Source organism: Polyodon spathula, chromosome 31 (assembly GCF_017654505.1).
Source record: "Polyodon spathula isolate WHYD16114869_AA chromosome 31, ASM1765450v1, whole genome shotgun sequence".
Classification (NCBI taxonomy): Eukaryota; Metazoa; Chordata; class Actinopteri; order Acipenseriformes; family Polyodontidae; genus Polyodon; species Polyodon spathula.
Window position 1 is genome coordinate 8,418,064 of NC_054564.1, and position 26,348 is coordinate 8,444,411.

Below are 26,348 nucleotides of genomic sequence, written 5' to 3' on the forward strand. Positions count from 1 at the left end.
GAGGGATTTTCATTTGGCCAAAGAGCTTTTTCGTGCTTCGGTTTGTCGTTTGTATTTTACATGGTGATGCGCACATTTCAAATCCAATGCTATAGATTTAAAACAAGTAAAGAATGATGAACAGGGCTTTACAATGTATCCTTTTATCACTTATTGAAAGCAACGCAACATTTACCTCCGCTGAAGATCTGTTGGTTCCTAGATATTGTGAATTACAGTACAGAAGTCTATTATTATTATTATTATTATTATTATTATTATTATTATTATTATTATTATTATTATTATTATTATTAATAGTGGGCTCACCCAGATAAGAAGTAGTATCGTACTTTCACAGCCAATGACTTTCTATATCACTTTACAAACCAAACAAAAATACAAATAAAAAAGGAGAGCGGCCAGCCTCAGTTCCATACCTGCGCACAGGAAGTGTATGAAACAGACACAGTAAAAATATCTAAAAGCACAGAAGCAGCACAGAAAACCACAAGAGCCTCCCAGCATTCAGGGCAACAGTCAAAGCATTACCCAAGCCATTGGAAGGGATGAGATGGCTTTATAATACTGGCAAGTACACCTTTTAATTCCTGTTAAAATGTTTTATTACATTTTTCATGACCTACTTAAAACACATCCATCCTCCACCTCTAATAGCACTAGGACTGGCTGGGCATCCTGAATTCCAGATGCTTGGAGTTTTTATTTTTATTATTATTATTATAGAAGGTAAGCTTGAAATGCCTGACCCAGATAACAGATCAGGTTGAATTCCGACTCCCATTTTAGGGATGAAAAATGACATTTGATGTTTTCAGAATCGTTCATTTCATTCCTGTTTAGCACCAGGACTGTATCTCTTTGCCCGGCTCAGCCTGGCTTCTCTGGGGCTGAGTCTGCTGTCACTGAGAGAGAAGAGCAGCTTCAAATGTCAGGTTATCATTGGGCGGCACTGTCCCTTGACTTTTCAGGAGGGTTGCAATTATCCTACGTGGTTCTAATTGCAATGACTGAACACTTAAAAAAAGAAAGAAATGTAACATTATTTAGTTATTGAGAAAATCACATTCTGACATTCCGGGAGGTTGTGTGCAGACAGGCTAAAAGAATTGAATCTATTCAGTCTTGAACAAAGAAGACGACGTGGCGACCTGATTCAAGCATTCAAAATCCTAAAAGGTATTGACAACCCAAGGGGCTTTTTTTCGACCTGAAAAAAGAAACATGGACCTGGGGTCACAAATGGAGATTAGATAAAGGGGCATTCAGAACTGAAAATAGGAGGCACTTTTTTACACAGAGAATCTTGAGGGTCTGGAATCAACTCTGCAGTAATGAAGCTGACACCCTGGGATCCTTCAAGAAGCTGCTTGATGAGATTCTGGGATCAATAAGGTACTAACAACCAAACGAGCAAGATGGGCTGAATGGTCTCCTCTTGTTTGTAAACTTTCTTATGTTCTTATGTTCTTATGAGGTGCTTGTCTGTCTGTCTGTCTGTCTATCTGTCTGTCTGCATGTCACACATGTCTGCATCATCCAATTGTCACGAAACTTCTTGTTAACATTATTTAGCAAACGATATTGACAATGTCAGATTCAGAGGTGTCTGGCTGTCTGTTCACCCATCTGTCAGTATGTCACACTTATCTGGAGAATAGCTTCTCAAATTGGGATGAAACATTTCATTGCTAATTCATATCCTCTACTCTTCTGTACATACTGACTGTTGTTATATGTTCTGGTCTTCATCTTTATCATACTGATGGCTCTAATTTAAAATGTACAGCTGCGTTGTGGGATCCATGTCACTGAAATACCCACCTGTTCATTTAGGCAGTGAAGACATTTTCAATTTATTACTATGGATAAATATTACCCTTTTTTGCCGTATAGATAGATGGTATCAGCTATTAAAAAAAAAAAAAACACTATTTGCAAAACGCTGTTTGTATTTTAAAAGATATAACTATTTAAATAGTTTCCATAACTATTATTCCCATCCCTGGATGTTTTACAAAATCATAACTTTCCATAATGTATTGGGGACCCCCCTGGGAAACGTTGCGGAGCCCAGTTAGAGAACCACTGCTCTGGGTCACTCACAGCAGCTCAGTACCAAGCCTGCCTGTCCAGAGTCACTGCCCCAGGAACCCCCCCCCCCCCCCAGCACTCTGAAACAAACAGAAGAGGACTTGCCTTCTGACCCAGCAGAACTCTATCGGGAGCGTGACTGAGCGCAGGTTGGGTTATGACTTGTAACCCATTAGCTACTCAGATTTATAAACTGCAGGTTATCATTGTCAGGGTGTTGGCTCAGCCTCTGCAGCACTTTTAAAGGCAGAGGATCGGAAGGCTGTACATCAAACCGAAATACGTTCATAATACCCACAAGGTCCCTCTAAACTCTTTGAGAAACCACGGCAGACCTACAACCGTGTAAAAACTCCATTTAAATTCAATGCCAGTTTTATTTTAAAAAGAGCCTTTTTTCACAACTCTCTCACTAACACATGAACAAACATCTGATGGTAATGGTTAATATTTCATACCGCAGCATTTATTTACATGTATAATAAATAAGCTGTACATAATTATTCTCTCACCTACAAGGGCTTTTTGTGTTATCTCACTCTCTTACCGTTAGTCTGACATTGAGAATGCTAAAAAAATCCAGTGGGGAACTAACTAGAAGCATCTTGTAATGGTATTATGCTTTTATAATTATATGTATAAATGAGTCATGGACTCATAACACTTTTCTTCAGCTTTTAAGGAATGATGGAAACTTTGAAACAGCAAGGCTAATACCAACAGAAGAACAATTCAATCAAGCATCATTTTAAAATAGCAGGGGAATTAAAGTAATAGAATATGCTTTGAGTTCGGTGGCAGAACAAGGGATCGGTGGAGAAGAAAAATAGATTTCTCTGCTTTACTGAGCTTTCCTTCTCTTCTGTATCATGTGGAACACAACCCGAGTGCTCACCGGGGGAATGCATCGAAATATCTTCCTGTGCTTCCAGCATGGAAGCGAAGCAGCTTCTCTATCAGTATTTCATCGAAGATCAATGTCTCATTAACTTGGATTTTTTTTTTCAGTCCAGGCAATTCCAGATCCGTGAACAAACATCCTGCGTAAAAAAAACCCAAATGAAACGCAAATATTATTGTGATCCCTATAACTGGGCTCACACGTTCCCCGAGAGCTTTATCATCTTGGACTCTTTTCCCTCCACAGCTCATTCCTGAATGCTAAGATGAGTGAGCCTTTCAGTCTCTGCTTGTAATTAGAGTTTTTGCAGATTTGAAAATTGAAACAGTAATTCCGTTATCAATGACTCAGGGTGGGGATTAGCTCTGGAAGCTTGTGTGCCGATCTGATTAGGTGGCTCAAATTACACACCACCGTGGGAGGCAGTTAAACGCCCTGTAACTGACAGTGCTGCACACAAACCACTGCAATGAGGACCACTGAACCTCAAACATGGATGAGGTCAACTGATCGTGCTAGAGACTAAACTGTATGTAACCCCACGGGAATGAAACAATGACACACATTCTCAATAGCAGTGCATGCAGCAGTTCAGTCTCCAAGCCTCAAGCTTGCGCTGGACTGGAGGGAGCACCATTTCTCTTATGGAGTGAGGGAGGAAGCAGTTCACTCCCAATGCCTCAAGCCAGTCCTGGAATGGAGGGGTGAGGGAGGGAGCAGTTCACTCTCCATGTCTGAAGCCAGTCCTGGACTCACTGACTGCGATTCTGGTTGTGCCCCTCGGTCTGTGTCACTGCACCCCCATCAGATAATCTCAGGACTCTGGAAATCTACCTGTTGCCTAAAATACATAAAGAAAAGCAGCCTTGTCCTATGCTGGCCTACTGTAATCCTGCTCCAATGCACCAGCCAGTAAACCTTCCAAATACGCTGACAAAATACTGAAAAAGACTGTCAGAGAACAAGCATTCTTAACATGCACGGCTTCATTGACAAGAAGACACTGAGAAAGACTTCTATAGAAACCTTTGTCACTGAATTTACACTTAAGACACTGAGAAAGACTGAGTTTGAGTGTCTTTCAGTATCTCTAAATGCAGCACTGTGTGCAGAGTGTTTGCATGCAGAAATCGTGGAGCTGTTATTACACTCCAGCTTCCTGACTTGTTTATTTAACAGACGTTCAGACCCGAGGGGTGGGGGGGGGGGGTGCTTTCTGTGAGTGATGTCACAGGCTGGGAACTGCCGCTCGTTAAAAAGAGGACAGGGAACAGAGAGCAGTGAGGTGGAAGCGGGGTTTCAGTCAGTCAGCATTCCTTCAACACGGAGCCACTCCAGCACTGCAAAGTCAAGAGAACGTCTCCAAATTATAAATAGAAAGCGGGACTCCGATCTCCTTGAAATGAAAAGCCAGAGGTAAATAAAAATGCAAATAAAGAGGGACAGAGAAGAAGCCTCTCAGCACAAATGATTTGATTTGCTTTTAATTAAAAAAAAAAAAAATCCCATTTCGTTAGTCATTTGGAATTTCAAGAAGAGTAAAACGTAATGCAATGTTGCAGAGGAATTAATATGATAATTATCTGGACTTTTCTCAGTTACTCAGAATCAACTGTTAATATTGATACGATAAAGATTAGGGTTGATGAAAGGGCAAGACACAATACAAAATGACTTGATAACAAATTGTAACACTCTTAATTGCTATCATAAATCATGCCCCCATCTTAGCAGAAGCTACTGTACACTTGAATTTTGCCAAGAGTGCTCTGTCACCCTCGTAATGTCATAGGCGTTTCAGACATTGCAAATTCGTTATAAGCAGCTTTACATTCTTTCCCTTCACTCTTTGCAAGCCAGGCCCGACACAGCAGAGAGCGTGCTAGAAGCCACATTGACATGCTTAGTGGTCATCATGGAACACTTACCGTAACGACTGCCATGGTAACGCACAAACGTGCCGGTCCCAATTCAGGACAACACAGCCAATCCAGCGATACAGAGCTCAGCGCTTCTGCAGATTGAGATGCTGGTGGTTTGCATCTTTGCCCTGATGAGACGCTCGAGGCCTATGCCCGTGTTCAGTACCTGCCCTTGTGCTGTGGGGTTGTTGCTGAGTGCCATTTGCATCAGGATATAGAGAGATAAATATTCAATGCCAAGTTTTTTTTTTTTTTTTTTTTTTTTTTTGCTAAGCTGGCAAGGTTTCCTACATGACAGATGGCCCTGTTTGTAATGCGAAGGTGCTGTGTGTGTGTGTGTGTGTGTGTGTGTGTGTGTGTGTGTGTGCATGTGCGTGAGAGGCACATAATTTCACTATTTATTTATTTATTTTCATTTACTCTATGCAGGACAAGCCCATTGAGATATCGTATTCACTGCTATTCTGTCAGCAGCAGCACTGTACTCTGAAATACAAATATACAATTACAGTAACAGAAATAAATGCACACTTTAGTGCGTGTGAGTATGTGTGGGAGGAGTGATTTATGGAATATGGAATATATACACACTACATTGCATCGGTCCCTTTAAAACCTGCAACTATTGTGTTCCAGAGTCATTCATCTGTAACACACTTTGTATTTACTTGGTGTTGTCACAACACAAACACACACACACACTCGCAAACCGAAAGAGAGATGTTAAAACTCAGCTCTGCCCTCCTGGGAAGTTTCTAAATCTGACACTGACAGCTTGTCAATTCAGTCCCGAGCCCAGCTTTCTGGATCATGGTCCTGCTTTTCATTGGATCCCTCGCCAGCGACAGACCTTGAAACATCCACACTTCTTCTTTATACTTATTTTATTTCCACACCACTGCATGCGGTAATTAAATTCCACTGCAGTCTTTTCACTTCAATCCAAATAAATAGCTGTGCAGATAAAATGCCATCTTATAGTTTTTATAGTAATTGGGCACAACTCATTAACAGGACTGCCAATCACCCCGGACGGCCAATTATCCTCTTGAACCCAGCAGAGGGGCGGATCCAGCAGGGCATTACTAAGCCCCATTGGTTAACCCAATGACAATCAACATGCATTCCAACCAAGGGTTAGAAAGATCAAGTCTAGAAGGATTGTCGATTGATTTGGCTTTCACCAGCCCTATTCTGAAGCTAAGCTTGAGTAAAGAGATTTCCTAAGTGTATGTTCAAAATGGATCGAGGTACTTATATATGGTGAGGGTAAAAGTTACAAAGGTCTGAACTCAGAGGTCAAAGCTAATCAACTTGCATTGAGTAAATCAAAAAATAATCTTTGAATGAAGTGTGATCATACTTTTGTTTTACACTCTACTCCAAACTGTAACTCAATCAGAAGCTCTTCAATAATCTAGGGCAGGATCCCAAGATGCAAGTGATACTGACAGATCACTTGTCCCTATCATGACTTACCTGAATTACGAATCTTAATTCCCAAGAAACACTGGCTGGCTTTTCGCTTGCAGCACATCTGCTTTCAAAGTAGCTGAGCAAACATTCATGATGAATGGATTCTTTGCGGATTGGAATATTATTGAACATGTTTGCTATAATCCTGTGCCTTGTTATGTCGCATTAATGCCATTTACCCCTCCAAGACACCTTATATAATACTGAAAATGTGCATGCGTCAGAGCACTGAACATACATGAAATGCCTCACACTGGACAGAGATGCTTATTTCTCCCAACTCCCGACCACAGCGTTATACTCAGGGAGCAGATTTCACACGCCAGCCTTTTCATAAGCGGTATTCCATTGCTTTTAGTGCTAACTGCTTTCCGGTAACTCAGCTTTGTAGAGGATGACCTTCAAAGACATTTTTACATTCAGCTAAATACACAAAAGATTGGCTGATTGTCTTTTACCGATTAACTGATTCTAGTGTCCTGTTTCTTTCCAGCGGATGTGTGGAATCATTTTGTTAGCTATTTTAATTGAATAAATTTTTAGGTTCCTGGTTACTAGCATCACACAGAATTAAACAAATGGACCTCGATCGTATTCTACTTCCCCCAGAATATATCGATATATACAAGACTATTTTATTTATCCAGCATGTCATTGTGAATGTTTGAAGTTGAGAGTTTTGTGGAGTGTGGTCTCCGGGTTTGCTTTTCAGCGGGGAGGTGGAAGGTGAAATCCTTTTCCCGATTTGTGTCTCATGCTGGGATTCACACTCTGATTTACAGCCGCCCCAGGAAGGGATTCTCTGGACTCCAGTGGGATTGGCGGCAGCGTGTTGAAACTGCTTGAAGCAGCAGACTTGTGTCGCCCGGGAAGCACAGTTCCACTCGAGCAACTTTCAAAACCCCAGACACGGGGAAATCTGATTTATTTAACTCTCTTCTTAATTAATCTCCAGCTATGTTTGACACACAGATCTATCAATCTATATATAGTAATTAGTATTTTCAGTTCCCAAAACGCAGTAATAAATCACCTTTCAGAGGAATGTGTTTTCAGTTGATTCTGGTTCTTCACTGAAACACCAGGAGACCTGGTAATTGTGCAGCATGTTAAATGTTTTCCTCACTGCAGCAATTCACCACACAGCTGAGGAGAGGCAAAGGTTCAGTGGGCGTCCTCCAATCCCACGACCAAGTCAGCTTCCTCTTTTACACCCAGGAACTCGAGAGCGGCTGTCAGCCTCTGGAGGACAAAGGCCAGCCCTGCAGGTGTCTGTTCTGAGCTTACTGGGCAGCTGGCCAGCACGATGAGGAAAACCAGTTAACACATGAAGTGGCAAAGCCACTGAAACATGTTGCACAATTACCAGGTTTCATGATGTTTCAATGAAGAATCCGAGTCATCTCACAACAAATACCTTTCTGGAAAAAGGTGAGCGATTTATTACAGTATTATGATTCTAAAATTCAAGCCGTCGTGGCGATTAACGTTCACCTTAGAAACGGCTTCTTCACTCTCTGACTACACTTTTCATTCTTCTACTGAAAGGCATGAATCTGGATCGAATCAGTTCCACAGCCATGATAAAGCACAGCTAAGATGGCACCATCGAATTCCAGCCTGGTTAGATGTGGCGCAACATGGCTCTCAAATCACTACTTCAAACTACTGCACAACAAGGGCCCAATCTGGAATACCAGCTTTCTGGAAGTGAAAACTAATTGGGAATGACAGCAAGGACTAAATAATGTCAAACATGAGCCATGCTTGAAAAAAAAAAAAAAAAAAATCGATCAGCTCTCCTGATCTGCAATTGATGAACGGCTTCTTTCCCTCGCACAGGGATAATCTCCTACTCTGATTTATCTGTGGTTCGATTGTTTTACATAAGATGCGATATTGATTTTTTTTTGGCTTCCCTGCCTTTCAGCAAATATACATAACAGGCCATTATAACCATGGAAACGATCTTGGTTACAGCACAGCTGCGAGCCACAGTGACACGAACAGCAAACAGAGGCAGATAAAAGCAGTGTCTAGAAATAGACCCCTGACAGAGTCGCTGAGAGAGGACATGCTGCCCATTCACACAGGATCACGTGCAGCAATTAGAAAGAGTTGCTGGTAAAGAATGCCAGCATTGTTAACACTGAGGAGGCTACTCTGGAGCAAATCCTGACCTATCGTTCTCGACACAGACTCAGGAGCCTGATCATCGAGGCTCGTCTCCCTGGAATTAAAGGACCTGAGAATTCAGGGTTGGGATCTGTAAGACAATACTATGAAGGACAGCATCTCTCCAAGATAACTAGCTGGAGCTGCGGATTGCATCAATCCCTGTGTTTCTCCTCAGTCCGTTAACATGCCTTTGATACAACGGGAAAGCAGCAGTTGTGAAGCCGTTGTCAGACACATCCTGCCTGGAAATTGAAACTCAGCCTCAAGTGGGTGTCGAACAGAAGACAGGCGAGCTGGCTGGGTTTGCTTTCTCAATGCCAGGGTAATAAGGCAGCCGTCTAGCTGTGAAAATCCGAGCTCCAAGAGTTGAAACCAATTCACACTGATCAAGCAGGGCCAGGCTCAGCACTGAGCAACGTATTCCAGGAGGACAGGTTCATTATAATCGCCTTCACTTTCCACACGCTGTCACTGAATCCTCCTCTGCAGTTTCACAATGTGCCATGATCTTGTGGCACTGTTTTATTATGACTTACAGTAACAGCTTCGAATATCCTATTAGGATCCCATAATAGATTCCACTATAACTCAATGGCATTACCCTATTGAAGACCCTAGTGAGCATTACCACCAATAGCAACACAATGGATTGGATCACAGCATGCATAGCCTCAGCAGGAGAGAGGGGGCTTCTGCAACTGAAACAGCTGAACACGGATTTGGTTGAGGATTTACAGCTCCAGACAGCTCCCAGCACCTTCTCTAGCGAAAGTCTCAGAAAGTTGACATGTCAGACAAGAGACGAGGTAACCAAGGCGACAGACCAAGAGCTTATCAGGACAGCACTGGCAGATTAAACACAGGCAGATGCAGGTTGGCATGGCAGTGAATCCCAGTGATTACAGACACAGCCTTCATGCAGAAACAGCATTCGAATCCACCTGACCCGGACTGACGGACGCAGGCTGTGGGTGGGATTAGACTTACATGTTGACCCAATGGGTTCATATTAATGAATGCCTTGATTGTTATACAGTGCTGGCATAAAGTGCTTTGTGTGGGGTATGTTCACACATGCTCTGGTTTATCTAGCCAACAGAAAGTGCTGCATTTTTACACTGGCACAGAACAAGCCAAACACAATAAACTCCTGAAAATGCCCACAGGGGGGCACTGTCTGGTGAAGCCCATATCTGCATAGGACATGTTTAATGAGAAGATAGAGGTGTTGAGTCTGCAGCTCATTCATTCAGCATTGTATCAGCCAGGATGGTTAGTACTGATATTTAATTAATCATATGGGCTTCAATGGTGCCCTGATTGTCCTTGAGTTCCCCAAACTTCATCCCTCTGTATCGATTGGATGAACCCCAGTCCTGACTTGCACAGTAAGAAACCCTTTAGCCTTTTAACGCTGCAGATCTGTAAAGAGGATAAATAACTTCTTACTATTTAATCCGGCGTAGCAGGGCTGTCTATGTGCTTAAAAAGTTAATAAGAAGAAAGGGTTAATTCATTTCCAGAACCTCCAGTCCCATCCCTTTACAGCCATAGGGTTCGGAGAGATCAATCTGCTTTCAGAATTGTGAACAGCCAAAGAGAATGGCCTCTCAGCCCATAGAGTTTTATTCCTGCCAACACAGTGCAGTCCTATCTAAATCAATACCTTCCTGCACTCAACAGTAGTGAGACACTAAGTGTTTTTTTAATCTTTGATTTACATGTTGAAGTTTGATTTACAAGCTGTAGTGATTTCCTCTGTCACAGTGCAATGGGGGAGAAGGGGGTGCAATAACACTAATGTATCGCTCTTGTTTTGTTTAACTTTTGGTAAATGTAGTGCCCTTGAAAGCTGAAAGACAAAGGCACTGGCTGGCAACCGGACAGACAGACAGATGCATGAGAGCTTCCCGTCTCACCTTTAAAATCCTAAAAGGATTTGACAGTGTTAACCCTAGCCAAAACTTTAAACACAAAAAGCAGGACCAGAGGACACAGTTGGAAATTAACCCATTGAAGCTAGCAGAACCATTGCCAGAGCACAGCATTACCAGCCATGGCAACACAATGCACTGGGAGCACATACTGCACAGTACAGCGGTCCTGATACGCAGCACGCTGTCTGTCTGCTGCTGACGTGGTACCATGAAACTGCAATGGATCACCAGCCATGTGGATTGTGTGGTCAAACCATTGCGATCCTATTGGCCTGTCAAAATAGAATATCACTGTAGTGCTGTTCTATACAGGCTGCTTCATATCGGTGTAGCTGAAATTAGAGGAGCACGTGGTGAGACAGTGGGGTGCGAGTGTGACAGGGGTCCTGTGCATGACTGTCACAGTGATGCTACTTCAATGAGCTGCACAGAGACAGGGCCTGTCTTCTCTCTCTCTGACACAGGGAGCTCTTGGGGTGTCAGGCACTGGAGTTTTATAGGAGATGAGAGGCAATTTGTTTTGCTGTCACCACTGACAACCAGTGAAGCACCCACAGCACTCAGACAGTCTTTCAGCCGAGCGAGAGAGAGGGGGAGACAATGCTGCTGGTCGACAGAGACACTGTTCTATCTGCTGGGGGGTGAGGGAGGGAGCTGAACCTCAAACATGGAGGGGGTCACCTGACTGTGCTTGAGACTAAACTGTATGTAACCCCATGGGAATGAAACACATAACAATGACACACATGTTCTCAACAGCAGTGCATGCAGCAGTTCAGTCTCCAAGCCTCAAGCCTGCCCTGGACTGAAGGGAGCATCCTTTCTCTTAGGAGGGGAGAGGGCAGTACATTATCAGTGCCAGTCCCTTGCCTCACAAAGAGAGAGAGAGAGAGAGAGAGAGAGAGAGAGAGAGAGAGAGAGGGAGGGACTGCTAGCCAAGGCACACATTAGCTGCTATTGTGATGATGGTTTCTGTGATATGGACAAATTGCCTTCATTATAGTACCAATGTTTCCATCTTCCACAACATTATACGAGATAAACGAGCATTCTGCTTTCTCAGAATGCTGAATCATTTAAAATGAGTAGGAGTGTTTACATCACTGGCACACTCTGGGTAAATTATTCGTTATTAATGAGTGTATTAAAACAAGGCCACGTGCCTCCCATCCCATGAGCTAATCCTCCTACCAGCATTCTGTTCTGCAAAACAAGAGGAGTGTATCCCAAGAAGAAAAGAAATGCTGATCTGTTCAGTGTTTATATATTATGCCTCATGTTAAACATTTACCATAGCTTGCCATGTATTTTTTAAACATACCTCTCTCGGCTTCACATATATAACTTGCTTCACTTTGCTATGCTTTTACTAGGACACACTTGTGCTGAATTTCAGTTTTGCTCCACCTTCGTGTAGTTTTCAGCAGACCGACAAGAAAGGAGTTGAAATGATACCCTTCGCTTTGCCTCCAGCCCCGTTCGTTTGCATCTGCAGCTGAGCAAGATCACAGACCGGTTTAAACTGGGAGAGCACCAGTGACAATGGAGCTAGGTAACCCCTTTCACACCTCACCAAGAAGGGTCTTCTACCCTCTGTACTTAGTCTCTCCACCTAGGATTAACTTTGTCAACTCCTTTTAAGATTTTAAAGACATCAATCATGTCCCAGCTAATTATTCTCCTAGGCTAAATAAACACAGCAGGATGTTTCTCCCTTTTTGACACCCAGAGGAAACCATTGGCAGTGTTGGAAGCAGCACAGCCACAGTGAGCTCTCCATTGCAGGACTGTTTGGAGAGCTCTCTACCCAGAGTTCTGCTTCTGCATGTTGCATGACTCAACAAGAACCATCACATGCCAGCCGGCTGAATATTGCAGCACCTGCGCTCTGTTGGGCTCATTCCTGTGCACCTGCTGCCTGTCTGTGAGGAGCAGGGAGCACAGAGTCAGGCACATGATCGATTACCTTAATAAACCAAGTGCCTTGGTCCAGCTCACGCTCTTTACAAAGGTAAATTCTAATTAAAACCAAATAAGCCTTACAGGGAGAGAGATTGGGATAGAAGCACCCTGCATTGCTCACCACCAGCATTGAGCAAAGATCTACACCCATCTTACTTCTCTTCAAGGTGTGAATATTTTACCAAATGACAGCTCCTTTGGGGGAAAGTCCTCCCCTTTACCAGGGTAAATACCCCAACTTCGATGCCATCCTTTTTGAGGTAACTCTCCCCAGTCTCTAACCTGAACGCTGATCCACCCCTGGGGTGTTAGTGATGTAGGAATACCCCTGGTAAATTACCCCAGACTGATTCTCCCCTTGCAGAATACCCCCGCCCCTGTTAGAGTCCCCCTGTCTCTGCAGCAGGCATGGTGGCAACCTGTGAGTGGAGAGAGAGAGAGACAGAGAGAGATGACCACCCACTGTCAACAGCCTGTTTAGTGCGGCAGTGAGACAAAGACACACTGCACCTACACTGGGGATCCTAGAGAAAGGGCTACAATCTGCCAGACTGCCAGCAGCTTCAATAGAGTGTGAGAGAGAGAGAGAGAGAGAGAGAGAGAGAGAGAGAGAGAGAGAGAGAGAGAGAGAGAGAGAGAGAGAGAGAGAGAGAGAGAGAGAGAGAGCGAGCAAGCGAGGGAGACGGACTGTACCTAAGAGTGCCTTTGTGACAAACAATGGCACTGTGTCCTCTGCCTGGGAACAATGCCTATCGTGCAGCAACATATTGCCAAGGCAGAGGCAGGAGTGCTGAGGGGAGGCAGGGCTGTGTGAACAGGCTAATTAGAAAAGCAGGATTAATGAGTCAGTCTCTCCAAAAGCCAGGGTTCTTAAAGGACAGCCTTTTGTTGGCCAGGCAAAATAATAATATGCAGCTTTGAGGAAAGCAATGTGTCTTCTGGCAGGTAATACTGGAGGAGAAAGCCCTGAGCCTGCCTCACTGAATGGGAATGTCTAAGGGTGCTATCTGCACTCAGAAACGCAGTCCATTCCTGCTGCTCAGCGGTGCTCAGTGAACTCAGATGAACACTTTATCATGTGCAATATTTATTAACAGCTCTTAGTTAGGGGAAATAGCAAGGTTAGCTTTCCCTGCTTTTTGAAGTCTATTTCATTGATTTAAAGGCTCTCTCTTTAAATACTAATCATGCTGGTGTTTTCCCTCTGCCTGGGTGATTGATCGACCTCCCTATTAATTAAAAAATAAAACACTACAGTGAAAAGATTGTAAAGTCAGATGTGGCGGTACTAAGATCTGCTGCTGTTAGATCATTACAATAAATTTGGCATTCATTTCCGCAGTTTTGCATCAACACGATTACATCTATCTCCCTCCCTCCCCTCTCTCTCTCTCTCTCTCTCTCTCTCTCTCTCTCTCTTTCTCTCCGATTAGAAAGCTGCTCTCTAACCTATAAAACATTTCCACTAGTTTTTCGCGACTATCAGCTGGATTCACAAAACTAATCTTAAAACTGCCTGCAATGGTTTTGGAGTGTGTTGAAACGAAAGTGACCTGCTAACCTTCTCCACAGTGAATTCCCCATGACACTGTAAAGGCAGATCCAGTGCATGTGCAGACCCTGAAGGACTGAACAACAGAATGAGAGAAGCAGGGATCACAGTTAGGCAGATCTCAGCCAGGTCTGTACACAGCATGTGGAACAATTTTAAGAGGGTTAGATATTTTGAAAACTGTTCGACTAGGACTCCTCTTTCTGACATGGTTTCAAACTAACTGCATGAGTTCAGAACTGGCTAAACTGTTCAGAAGATTGCTCTCACGACCAGTAATCCATTTTATTTATGAACAAGAGTAATTACACTGTGACTGTTGTAACAAATTAGAACAACACAAGCCAGAATGCTATTGTAACTTCTTCTACCTGAACCCAGTGCTTCATAACATTACAGACTGGAGTGCATTACAGACTGGAGTGCTTTACAGTCTGGAGTGCATTACAGTCTGGAGTACATTACAGACTGAAGTAGATTACATACTGTAGTGCATTACAGACTGGAGTGCATTACAGTCTGGAGTACATTACAGACTGAAGTGCATTTGTAATAATAGAAGGGATGCACGGCTCTCCCATCAGCTGCTGCCATCACTCAAGCCTCCATCACGTTCTGTACGATGTGTTTCAGCTGATTTAAGGTTTAATATGATCACTGAATTCTATTATGGAAATGATCAAATTGTAATTTCCCCTAAACCCACAGACATGGCTCATCCATCTCTGGGAAATAAGCCTCCCATCGTGTCCTGGCAGTGATTTTTACTGCTGTTATTCTGTCATAATAGTCCAGAGAGCTCCACGGTTAGTCGCTAAGGGTCCTCCATTGTTATTAAATGCAGGGGCTGCCCCTGCTCGAACAGAACTTCAAACACTCACTCAGATGACGCCTAAAGCCTTCAGCACTAGAACTTGATGGCTCCCTCTTTTTGACATCAGGAAAAAACACGTTTTAGCCCCTGTGTAGGAATTGGAGACGGTGTCACACACTGCCGTTACAGATTCTGTCTCCGCTTGGTGAGATGCATGAGGTTAAGAGCTCTGTAACCAGAAATGCAGATGAGCCCGGCTCTTCTATGGTTAAGATGCTTCCTCAGCCTCCATCCTGTTACACTAACTTTACAATACAATCTCTAACAATTGTATACATATACTTAATGACAAACTGACAAAAAATGAAAAATAAGACATTTTGAAATCTAAACATTGTGCTACTATATTATGGCTTCCGGTAGACTTTTGCAATATCGTTTTGTAGTTTCTTGATGTTAAATTAAATATCAAAATTATGTTCATTTTTTTTTTTAATCATGTCTCAATCCTAAAATTTTAGGTGATGAAAAACTTTTGGCCACAGCTGTACTTCTGAGCCTCCAAGCCCCCCATAAAAAACAGCTAGACTTCAGTTGACTGAAAGCGATCAGTTAAAAGCAGAGCAGGTTCTTAGAAAGGCTATTACGATTTCTCATGCCTCAGGAGAAACATAAAAAGGGACCACGCTGCTCATCTGTAGCAGTCAGTTTAAGATTAGGCCTGGAGGACTTGGAGACAGTAACCTAGCAATTCAACCTTGGACTCGGACAGACATTTTTGAAGCTGACATCTCACCCGACGGCTGTCTGTAAATGTTTCTGCAGCTGCGTAAAATGAAAACGCTTGTTTCTAGATATTGAAAGCCTTATCTGGCAGGTTCAACAGCAGCCACAGTAGCGATGGTTCTCCATCTCTCAGAAACAAAAATGCATTGCAATAGCCAAGCTCACATCAATCTTGCCTCATCTGTACACCAGGAGACTGTTATTCACAATACAGCCATGAAACACTGCCAGGGTGATCCAGAATTCAAACGGCCAAGAGAGACGCCACTGTTTACAGGTACAGATCCCTACCCATAACACTCATTTCGATCTTTTATAGACATGGAAAAATGTTGAGCATCAATGTGATCAATCGTAAACTCCAGTACCACTATAACAAAATACTTCAAGTTCTCAGATATCAGACGAACACGGATCGAACAAAATCTAGAGTGCAAACTATATAGCTATCCTGTTCTGCAAGGAACGAGGGCGTGTGATTCATACACCATGGTGCTGTGTGCTAGTGGGAATCAAGCTTCTTGGGGAAGGAAAATATTCCCTGAGTCTTTATAATTTGTAATAGTATTTAATCGTATTCTGTGTGTTTCCTCATAACAAGAGCTCACTATATGAGACACATTCATTTCACAACACATATCACAATACAACACAATGCTGCACGTCAATCTTGTAAGCGGAAGATGTAATGGTATTTAAATGAAGGTAATTAATCAAACAGCAAATAGTTGTACAGTGTGTTTGGTATTGTCTCTCCATACCAACTTCCTTATAATAATTTGTATTGATTCACCGACAAGCAAGAAATCATTTCAACTCCGATGGCTGGCCTCATTACTTCACAAGTGTATCAGACAATGCACTGAGCATTGTACTGGAACTGCTGGAGATACGTTGTGAGAACTATCTGTCAAAGCACCAGCAACCCAACGGACTTTGAGGTGGCTTCATGCAAAAACCCCCAAAACATGGAAAAATTAGACTCCCATTGCATAGCAATTTGAGACATTCCAAATGGTCTATTTTAATTAATCAGACGGCAGCTGTAGATCTTACAACCGTCCTCCTTAAATAGATATCATTCTGCTATATTTGTAATGCATGTAATGACAAAGGGGCAGGAGGTTAAAAACAGAGTTAAAGGCGGAGGTATTTAAATTCACTGCTGTTGATGATTAAATATTACTGTGACCCTTCGTAGCCTGACTGGTCAAATCTACAGTAAAGCCCACTTCAAACTAATATGCATCAGGAGCCTGATTTTTAACCCTGAGAAATCCACAGCAAGAAATCCACCTTTCAAAAGCACTGGAAGATTTACCTGTGGTTCCCAGCAGTGGAAATGTGTTTTAGGAGGATGGTGGATCATACCTCGCATTCTCTGGAGCCTGAGATGGTGTAGGTGCAGGGTCCTGTCCCATTGACCAGTACATCCATGGTCTCAGAGTTCGTGGGTTTGTAGTCCACGTAATACTCCTGCAGCGGGGAGCTGAGGGGCCGCTCCGTCTCCTGCGTCTGTTTCCGGCGCTTGCGGACCAGCGAGCGCTGCTGCAGCTGCTTCAGGCTGCTCGGGTAGCGTTTCCACGACACGTAGATCACCAGCAAGATCATCGCCACTGACAAGAAGAGCGCCACACTGCCCGCGATGATCTTGTGGAAAGAGACATGTTCAAACTCCGTCTCGGGGGCTGAGGTCTGGCCGCTGGAGGGCGAGGGGCTGGGAGGGGAGCTGAGGGACTCCCCCTGCCTGGGCAGAGTAGGATGAGGGAGAAGCCTGGCTCTGTCTGGGGTCTGTGCAGTAGGCAGTAGTTGTTCGGTGGCTGGGGGTGGGGTCTCTTTACAGATGCTGTAATTGTCCACAGCCTCCATGACCTTCTCCCCCTGCACTAGCTTGGGCCCGGCGCAGATCATAGTGGTCTCCTTGTTTCCCTTGAAGTTCCTCAGCCAGGCCACTAGAGGGCAGAGGCTGGGGTTACACTCCCAGATGTTGCCGGCCAGGCTGATGGTGGTCAGAGAGATCCAGGCATCAACAGCCTCCTGGGAGACGTTGCTGAGCTTGTTGGAGTCCAGGTTGAGGGTTTGGAGGTTGGGCAGGCACTGGAACATGTTGGCCTCCACGGCTTGGATGTCGTTCCCGGAGAGGTCAAGCTTCTGCAGGGAACTCCAGGTCCAGGAGAGGCCCTGGCTGAGGGAGCGGATGCGGTTCCACTGCAGGTATAGGGCGCGCAGGTTGAAGAGCCGCGGAAAGTGGGCAAAGTTGACCTTGGAGAACTGGTTGTGCTCCAGGTGCAGCTCGGTGAGCTTGAGCAGGCCGGCGAAGGCATTGCGCGTCAGGCTGCGCAGCCGGTTGTAGCCCAGGTCTAGAAACTCCAGGTTGCGGCAGTCCTGGAACACTCGGATAGGTATGCTCTTGAGGGCGTTGGAGCGCAGGTGCAGGCTCAGCAGCTTCCTCAAGCCCCGGAGCTGCTCCGGCTGGAGAGCCTGCAGTTTGTTGTAGGACAGGTCGAGGTTGCGCAGGTTGGGCACGGCGTGGAAGGTGTGGTTGCTCAGCTGGGAGATCTTGTTGGAGCTCAGGATCAGCTCCTTGAGTCTACGGGTGCCCTGGAAGGCATCTCCGTCTACGGCAGTGATGTAGTTGTGGTCCAGATACAGCCAGATGAGCTGGTGGAGCCCGGAGAAGTGTCCGGCACGCAGCTTCTGCAGGCTGTTGTAGCGCAGGGACAGGCCCTGGCAGCCCGTGGATACGTTGTTGGGAACGTCGCGGAAGCCGTTGGACTCGCAGTACACGATCTTCCCATCGCAGCGGCAGCTCCGCGGGCACGACCGCTCTGCCAGGCATAGAGACACAAGGAGCCAGGCCTGGAGCAGCCGCCCAGCCCCCACCAGGAACCCTGCAGAGAGGGGGAGAGAGAAGGAGACAGGGGGTTAACACAGAGAAGCATAGTGAGCACGCCATTGTAGAGACAGAGAGAGAGAGAGAGGGGGGAGAGAGAGGGGTTATCATGGAAAAGCATTGCAAGCACGCCATTGTAGAGACAGAGAGAGAGAGAGAGAGAGAGAGAGAGAGAGAGAGAGAGAGAGAGAGAGAGAGAGAGAGAGAGAGAGAGAGAGAGAGAGAGAGGGAGAGGGAGATACGGAGAGGCAGGGGGGGTAAATATGGCGGGCAAGCCATTGTAGATTTTAGTAATGCAGCTCCGTTCTATCTTAAATATAACACTTAAACTTCAGATCGCATCTGCCACTACAGCAATGGTTTCAAGGGAAATTAAAAAGGTTAATAAAACAGATGAAGATTTCATGAAGTGCCTGCTGTCCTGTCTCTGTTAAGTTCTGGTAGCTTAGCATTATTCCATCTGTGGCACAGTAGACAGTTTTGTTACAAACCGAACTGTAGCACACTCAAAGAATAACAGAAGGACATCAAACTGGCAGTGGAAGGTTTTAGGAGGATCTCGCATTGATTTCATTATTTTTTTTTAAGTAAATGTCAGCATGGTAAACAAAAGTAAAAAAAAAAAACAAAAGCTATTTGTTTTGAAGTTTCAAAGAGCCACTGAATGAACAAAATGAGTTCATGAATAAATTAAGAAATGAATAAACAACAGAATACATTTCAAAGATGGAATCTACATAAGAAATGAGTCAGTCATGTGAATGACGGGCATTGCGTTCACACAAAAGCGTGTCCTGCACAGGTGGGCGTTTCTGTCTCCCTCTGTCTCTACACTTTGCTAGACGGTGGCGATGAACACCTGCTTTCTTTAGATAATAATGCATTTTTCTATTGGAATCCTAGCAATCCTCCTCCACCCACACAGACAATCTGCAGCAAGCAACAGCAGCCAGGAACAAAGCTGGAGAACAGAAAATGGGAACCAGGAGGCTGTGCGGTCCAGTGGTTAAAGAAACTGGCTTGTAACCAGCAGGTCCCTGGTTCAAATCCCAGCTCAGCCACCGACACAGTGACCCCGAGCAAGTCACTGAACCTCCATGTGCTCTGTCTTTGGGGTGAGGCGTTGCTGTAAGTGACTCTGCAGCTGATGCATAGTTCACACGCCCTAGTCTCTGTGAGTCAACTTGAATAAAGGTGTCTGTTAAATAAACAAACAAAGAATAACCAGAGACTGAGGAATTAACATTAATGAAACACAACAGGATGCAGATAAAGTACAGAACAGCCAATCGATTACAGTCTGTCAGGATGTTATACATGCTTTCTGATAGGAGCTGATATCCACTCCACAGGAGGTCAGGGAGCCAGCCTTTAACTATAGAGTCAAACAGGAGCACAGCTCATTTGATCTGATACAAACTATCTGAAACAAAGACATTTCAGAGGGCTGGATCTCATCAATATCAGGGTCTAGTGCTGTATATTATAAAGACATTTCAGAGGGCTGTATCTCATCAATATCAGGGTCTAGTGCTGTATATTATAAAGACATTTCAGAGGGCTGTGTCTCATCAATATCAGGGTCTAGTGCTGTATATTATAAAGACATTTCAGAGGGCTGGATCTCATCAATATCAGGGTCTAATGCTGTATATTATAAAGACATTTCAGAGGGCTGGATCTCATCAATATCAGGGTCTAGTGCTGTATATTATAAAGACATTTCAGAGGGCTGTATCTCATCAATATCAGGGTCTAGTGCTGTATATTATAAAGACATTTCAGAGGGCTGTGTCTCATCAATATCAGGGTCTAGTGCTGTATATTATAAAGACATTTCAGAGGGCTGTATCGCATCACTGTCAGGTTTCTTTATATAGTATAGTACAATACACAGTAGACTGCCAGGTGTGCTGTGTATCACACACAGACCCTGACGATCGTTTTCTCCGGTGGCATTGCTAGGTCCACATATTGATGACTTGGCGGCGCGCTCCATAGCAACTGCCGTGCTTACAGGGTTTACTTTCAAGACGGTCAATGAACAGAAACCTCAAACATGCCCCTAACATGTGTGAGCTTTTGCAATCAGGCGCTCTTCTGCTATCCTCCCAGCTCTAACTTCAAAACCACTCCATCAAAATGATCGGGTGAAACATTTGAGAAACTAGGTCAAGCAGACAATATGCCCAGCAGGTGCTTTCATCAGTGTGATCGTCACTGTGGGTGTAACAAACACACACACAGAGCGAGTCCAACAGCACCATATCAATTCAAAATGCTGGAATACACGCTGATTAACAAAACACGACTGTGAAAAACTAAAAATAAATAAATAAATCTGCCTTGTTTTTTTAAATAAATGTTTTAAAGTTTCAAAAAAAGAAAATTAAGCAAGAAATAAAATAAAAATGTAAGATTTTAATATATAGAAAAAATGTGTCTTTTTTGGAATTCTTATTTTGTTTAATAATTTCAGATTAGATCGAATCATGTCAATAATTTTGCATTGCTATCCCACAATGGTTGTGTGTGTGTGTGTGTGTGTGTGTGTGTGTGTGTGTGTGTGTGTTTTGTATTGTTCTTCTGATTTAAGCTTCTATTTTATGATAACGGTGATATTAAATGTGGTTTGCGGTTTCAAACACGCGTTCAATAGCTCAGTTAATACACCGGGGGATTATATACTGTATATACTGTATATTGTATTTATAAAACAATAACAAAAAGACCCATATATTTATAAATAGAAAGATGAGAAACAATAACAAAAAAAGATAATAAAAAAACAAACAAAGACAAATAGAAATAAAGACTAAATTTGTATAGATTTGAAACGCGGCGTCACATAGTGTGAGCCTCAGTGTAAATATAACCCTAAACGCATATAAACATGTAAAAGTGTGTTTAAGTAGAACTGGGTTTGTTTGCTTCCACGTGGAGTAAGGGCAGTAGATTCAGCTGCATCACTGACGGTGGTCTAATTAAACTCGAATCAATCTCACTTACAAAAGGGCGCATTACCGGGATTGCTTTAAAACATACACAGCTATGGTAGGCTTGTATTAGCTCCAGATACAACACTATAATAAAAAGAGTGAAGAGAATGATTTTCTCAAACTCTCCTGCTCACTTACAGTGCCCCTCATCACACGGGTCCCGAGTACCTCCTCAACCTGCTGACCCGCTCCTATCCTGTATTCTGCTCTTTCCACTGTAGTTAATGTATTATGCATTGTGTGTGTTTTTACTGTATATCATGTATGATGCATTTCTCTCTATTTGAAGTATTATGGATTTTCTTGTATTTACTGCATCTTGTAAAGCGCTTTGTGATGGCGCTCCACTATGACAGGCGTTATATGAAATACAGATTGATTGATTGATTGATTAACTGCAGTCTAGCTGGGTGCAAAGATTACTGCACAGGAGATCGGTGCTGTCGGTGGTCTGGGGCCTCGGCAGGTACGATGGAGCGAAGATCAGGGAGGCAACGCTGGCACTGCAAGCTTCAGTCGGCAACAAGCCAAGAAATCTCTTCTCTCAAAAATCTCTTCTCTCAATCAAACCTTTGCTGCAGTGCATTACATCAGCCCCAGAGGCGCAGAGACAAACAGGTACTGAACCAGCCCGGCCAAACGCGCAGCGAGGGTATATATATATATATATATATATATATATATATATATATATATAAGTATATATATATAAAATATTAAAACGTTTTGATTAATAAAATTGAAATCGACGGCAACAAATGAATTGACTTCACTGACTACGCGCAGACAAGAGTCGCCACCAAGCGCATTTCCCGGCTTTGAGTTAAGGGCTAGTTGTTCACTTATAAACAAGCGCCGGTCCAAACGCTAGGCAGTAGCATAAAGAGAAGGAGAATATATCAGATACAATAAATGAGCCGGCTAACAGCTTGACTCGGAGTATTTCTCTGTTAAATGGTGTGGACTCCCTCACACGGACTCGGGTTTAGGTGATTATTTCCTCGAGTCACTGCAGAGCAACAGCAACACGCTTTATTAAAATTCCACAATAACAACGCAGCCCGCTGGACATCTACAGTAAAACCTCATGAATGAAAACTAATTCATGAGAACTGGCGACTAAATCAAAATAAGTTGTCTTCGACCAATAAAAATACATGCAATTGCTGTTCTGTATTATTGGATAGATAGATAAAAACTAGTAATATAAATCTCAATCAATCCTGCGTGACTGGATTGACACCCAGAGTTTACAAGCGAGTTAACTGACTGTTTAATTGTCATACATCATACCTTAACGTGAAAGCAATTCCTTTAATTTGGAAGCAAGTGTAAAACCCGCCCTTTTACACTGAATGAAACGTTAAATAAACGATACAGTACATACAGTACAATTATAACACAATTAGGCGTCAATTATAATACAATTAGTACAATACAATTGGGCGTCAAATCAAGAAGCCAGCTGGACTGCACTCTGCTGAGCCGGTCAGTGGTATGGTTGGCTGCCAGCTGAACAGAGACGCGTTGTCTGTTTGCTTTAAATCTGCCTGGAGGAGAGGTAGAAAGAAAGAAAGAAAGAAAGCAAGCAAGCAAGCAAGCAATCTAACTGCAGTGCTGGGCTCTTTTTCGTTGTCCCCGTTTTAGTTTAGACACTCGACTAAACGCCTCCACGGTGTGCCTGTCATTTTAGATTTACAAAAAAAAAAAAAGATGAAGACGTTAACCAAACCTCTCCATGCGCACAGGAGCCCAAGCTGGCAGATATCTGCTCGCCAGTGGGCTGTGCCGCGCAATATTATTTTAAAGGCGATTTCTGCTACTTGTAAACCCATTTATCTTTGAGCTTGGAGTGTGAGGGTGATGAACAGACGTTTATAAATACAGAATAATCCTCCGGGAATGCTGAGTCAGGTCACACATAATTACATTCGCGTACAAAACAAGAAAAAAAAGAGTTTTACTAGAAACGCAACAGAACATTGTGATCAACACGTCAGGTGAACACGACTACTGCGTTCATTTGATTTGCCTCACCACACTTGTATCACACACTCATAGGCTCCTGTGACCTTTTCGATTGCATTTGATTAGAATCCGAAAGCAAATAGAAATATATTTTAACCTTACACTACACAGTTAACCCTGTGTTTCTTACCCTATGGCTCCTGTGAACGCTCTGTGTGTGCGCGCGGTTTCTGGTGCTCTCAGAATTCCACACAAGGTCTCTATGTGAACCCACGTATGATTTGTGTTTTACTTCGATATGCCACAATGATTAAGTAGCTTATATAAACGCAGACAGGTTGTTATTTACTGACACTCTGATATTATGATTACGATATTGCTTGTGATCGCTGACTCTTTAGCCCTGTGTGTCACAAAACCCCTGATGAAAATGGGCTGCTTTAAAAACATGTAAAAAGTGTACAAGTTGTGATCACGCTGAGCTGCCACATACAGCATTCAACCCGCTGCTAGGCTGCAATCTCATTAATATATATACACACACACACACACACACACTTTCCAGCTGGCCTAAACTGCGCCACTCCATCACATTCTGCAGCCTGCAGTACCTCCCTGTAAGCAAAGAGCACGGCATGTGTGATAAGGTGCTACACTTGTAATTTCATTTGTGTGACAGAATGTGTTGTAAAAAAACGTGCATCTTTATCACTTGCAAAAAATACCACATAGCACTGATACAGGAGCCATCAATTCTAGGAATCCGATACAGAATTAGTTAGGCGCTCTGTCTGCCTAACGTTCAAATACTTCTCTATCTCCTCGTCGCTTAATGTAAGTGCACGACGTTACACACCAGCATTCTCCTGATCGCAACTCTTGATGTTAATTGGATCGTCGTTTAGACTCATATGGGCAGCCTGCTTTCCGTCTTGTTATAAAAATGACAAACAACCCCATCTTAAATAGAATATGTACCTAACATACCTAAAATATAATATATATTATATATATATATATATTATATATAATATATATATATATATAGTGTTTGAGCGAATTGACCGTTATGTCTCAAAATGGCATTGCTGACGGTAACGCATTCTTAAGCATTCGTTCCAGTGACGCAGAGATCAATCTCCCTCGTGATTCTGTAAGCGGGCGACACTCACAAACATACCTGGTGCAGGTTCGATAACGGGACTGCTAGTACCTGAGCAACGCTTTACTATTCAGACACCTTTATATCTGCGAAACCTGTCAATAACAGGCACATGTAGTTCCAGACACGCTAACTATAGTCGGATTACAGGGATACAGTAAAGCTGACTTGAATATTTGCAAAATCTGCAAATAAACAAAAGTGTCACTGACCACAGACCTTGGTAACTCCCTTTCAATAATCACGCTTGTTAGTGTTGATCTAATCCTGACAACACAGACACTTACACCCGCTGGACTGCTAGACCCGTCAATAGACACACAGCCGTATACACCTGCTATACCTTTCAACGGCAACACCAGACCCCCTTTTTGCATGTTAAACCAGCCAGGTACCCTTATTTAATTTGCATGTCAATGATCACCCATACACACACAAACCTGTATACGATAAGCTTGTCAAGAACCATGTTTTACGCACTGAACCTTATAATTGCTAAATATGAATCACATTCACATTTATACGGAAAGGAACACTTTACAATATACTACTGCTACTGCTACTGCTACTGCTACTGCTACTGCTACTGCTACTACTAATAATAATAATCTGATATTTAGTAAAACAGATCAGTGGATACACATATTAAACATTGAGCCAGCGAATAGCTAGACTGAGCCATTATACCAATCCAGCCTGTCGACAGTTGGCACCGCGTTCCTTGCTGAACCCGTCAATACCTATCCCCAATACACCCCTAATGTTATATCCGAAATCAGAAGTTCTCTTTTGCCGGCATGTTTTGTTTCTGAAACTCACCCATCTCTGTTATTGTGATATCCGCTCCTTCCCCGTGTCTATACCTCTGATGCGTTCGGCTCCGCAGCCCGCATGACACTCACTGTCCTCTGAAAGCGCCGCTGTTGTGTGGGACTCGATCCAAGCCCAGTCCAATTCGACCGAGACGCTCCGCCGACGAGCACACACACTGCGCGCTTACCCGCCTTTGCGCTCCCAAGGTAAGGAGAGTGTTTGGAGGCTCGTACCGGTACCTCAAACCCGCAAGCCGCTTCCAGCCATGAAGCATCTCTCAGCCCACGATCTGAAGCAGAAACAAATTTCAATTTCCTACAATCAGCGACAGAGAGCAGGGAAACAAAATGCGCCCCAAATCCAATAAACCCAGTTATTAGTACTGATGCTTTACATTGGGTAGCAGGTACTCCGTCAACGGAAAAGAAATCCACTGTGGTAAAGTTTACTATAGAGCCAATCTCTACTTATTATTCTACTTATTCTTTCCCCCCGTACCATCCATCCATCGTGCCCATTAGGTACTTCCCAAGAGAATAGTTAGAAGCATCCCTGATACTGTCCGGGTCGGTCCGCTGTAAAAAGCACTACAGCCAGGCTCGATTCTACAGATTCCAATGCGCTGTACCGGGGATGCGGTCCCTCTGACTCACTCGCTTTAAGTGTGCATGTTGAGAAACAGCGTTTTGGTGAAATCAATGCCTCTCTCTCTCTCTCTCTCTCTCTCTCTCTCTCTCTCTCTCTCTCTCTCTCTCTCTCTCTCTCTCTCTCTCTCTCTCTCTCTCTCTCTCTCTCTCTCTCTCTCTCTCTCTCTCTAACAGCAGCAAGCTACAGCACGCTCCAGTGTGTAGGCGATGGTAACACAATAACTCTCTCTCCCCCTCTCTCTCT

At 43.6% G+C, this 26,348-nt stretch overlaps 1 protein-coding gene across 2 annotated transcripts in view; it reads right to left on the reverse strand.

Annotated features, from left to right (window-relative positions):
* The window catches only part of LOC121303232 (leucine-rich repeat transmembrane neuronal protein 4-like), a 52,558-nt gene extending 26,410 nt beyond the window's left edge, over positions 1–26,148 (reverse strand). Inside the window, exons 1-2 of one of the 2 annotated variants that reach the window (XM_041233804.1) lie at positions 25,464–26,148; positions 16,994–18,513 (exon numbers count right to left, since the gene is read on the reverse strand). In XM_041233804.1, coding sequence (XP_041089738.1) covers positions 16,994–18,513; positions 25,464–25,467 — 1,524 coding nt within the window. In that variant the 5' untranslated portion in view covers positions 25,468–26,148. Of the gene's footprint in view, positions 1–16,943; positions 18,514–25,463 lie in introns of both variants that reach the window. The other variant, XM_041233805.1, reaches the window with a different exon arrangement.
* Positions 26,149–26,348: the final 200 nt, after the last annotated feature.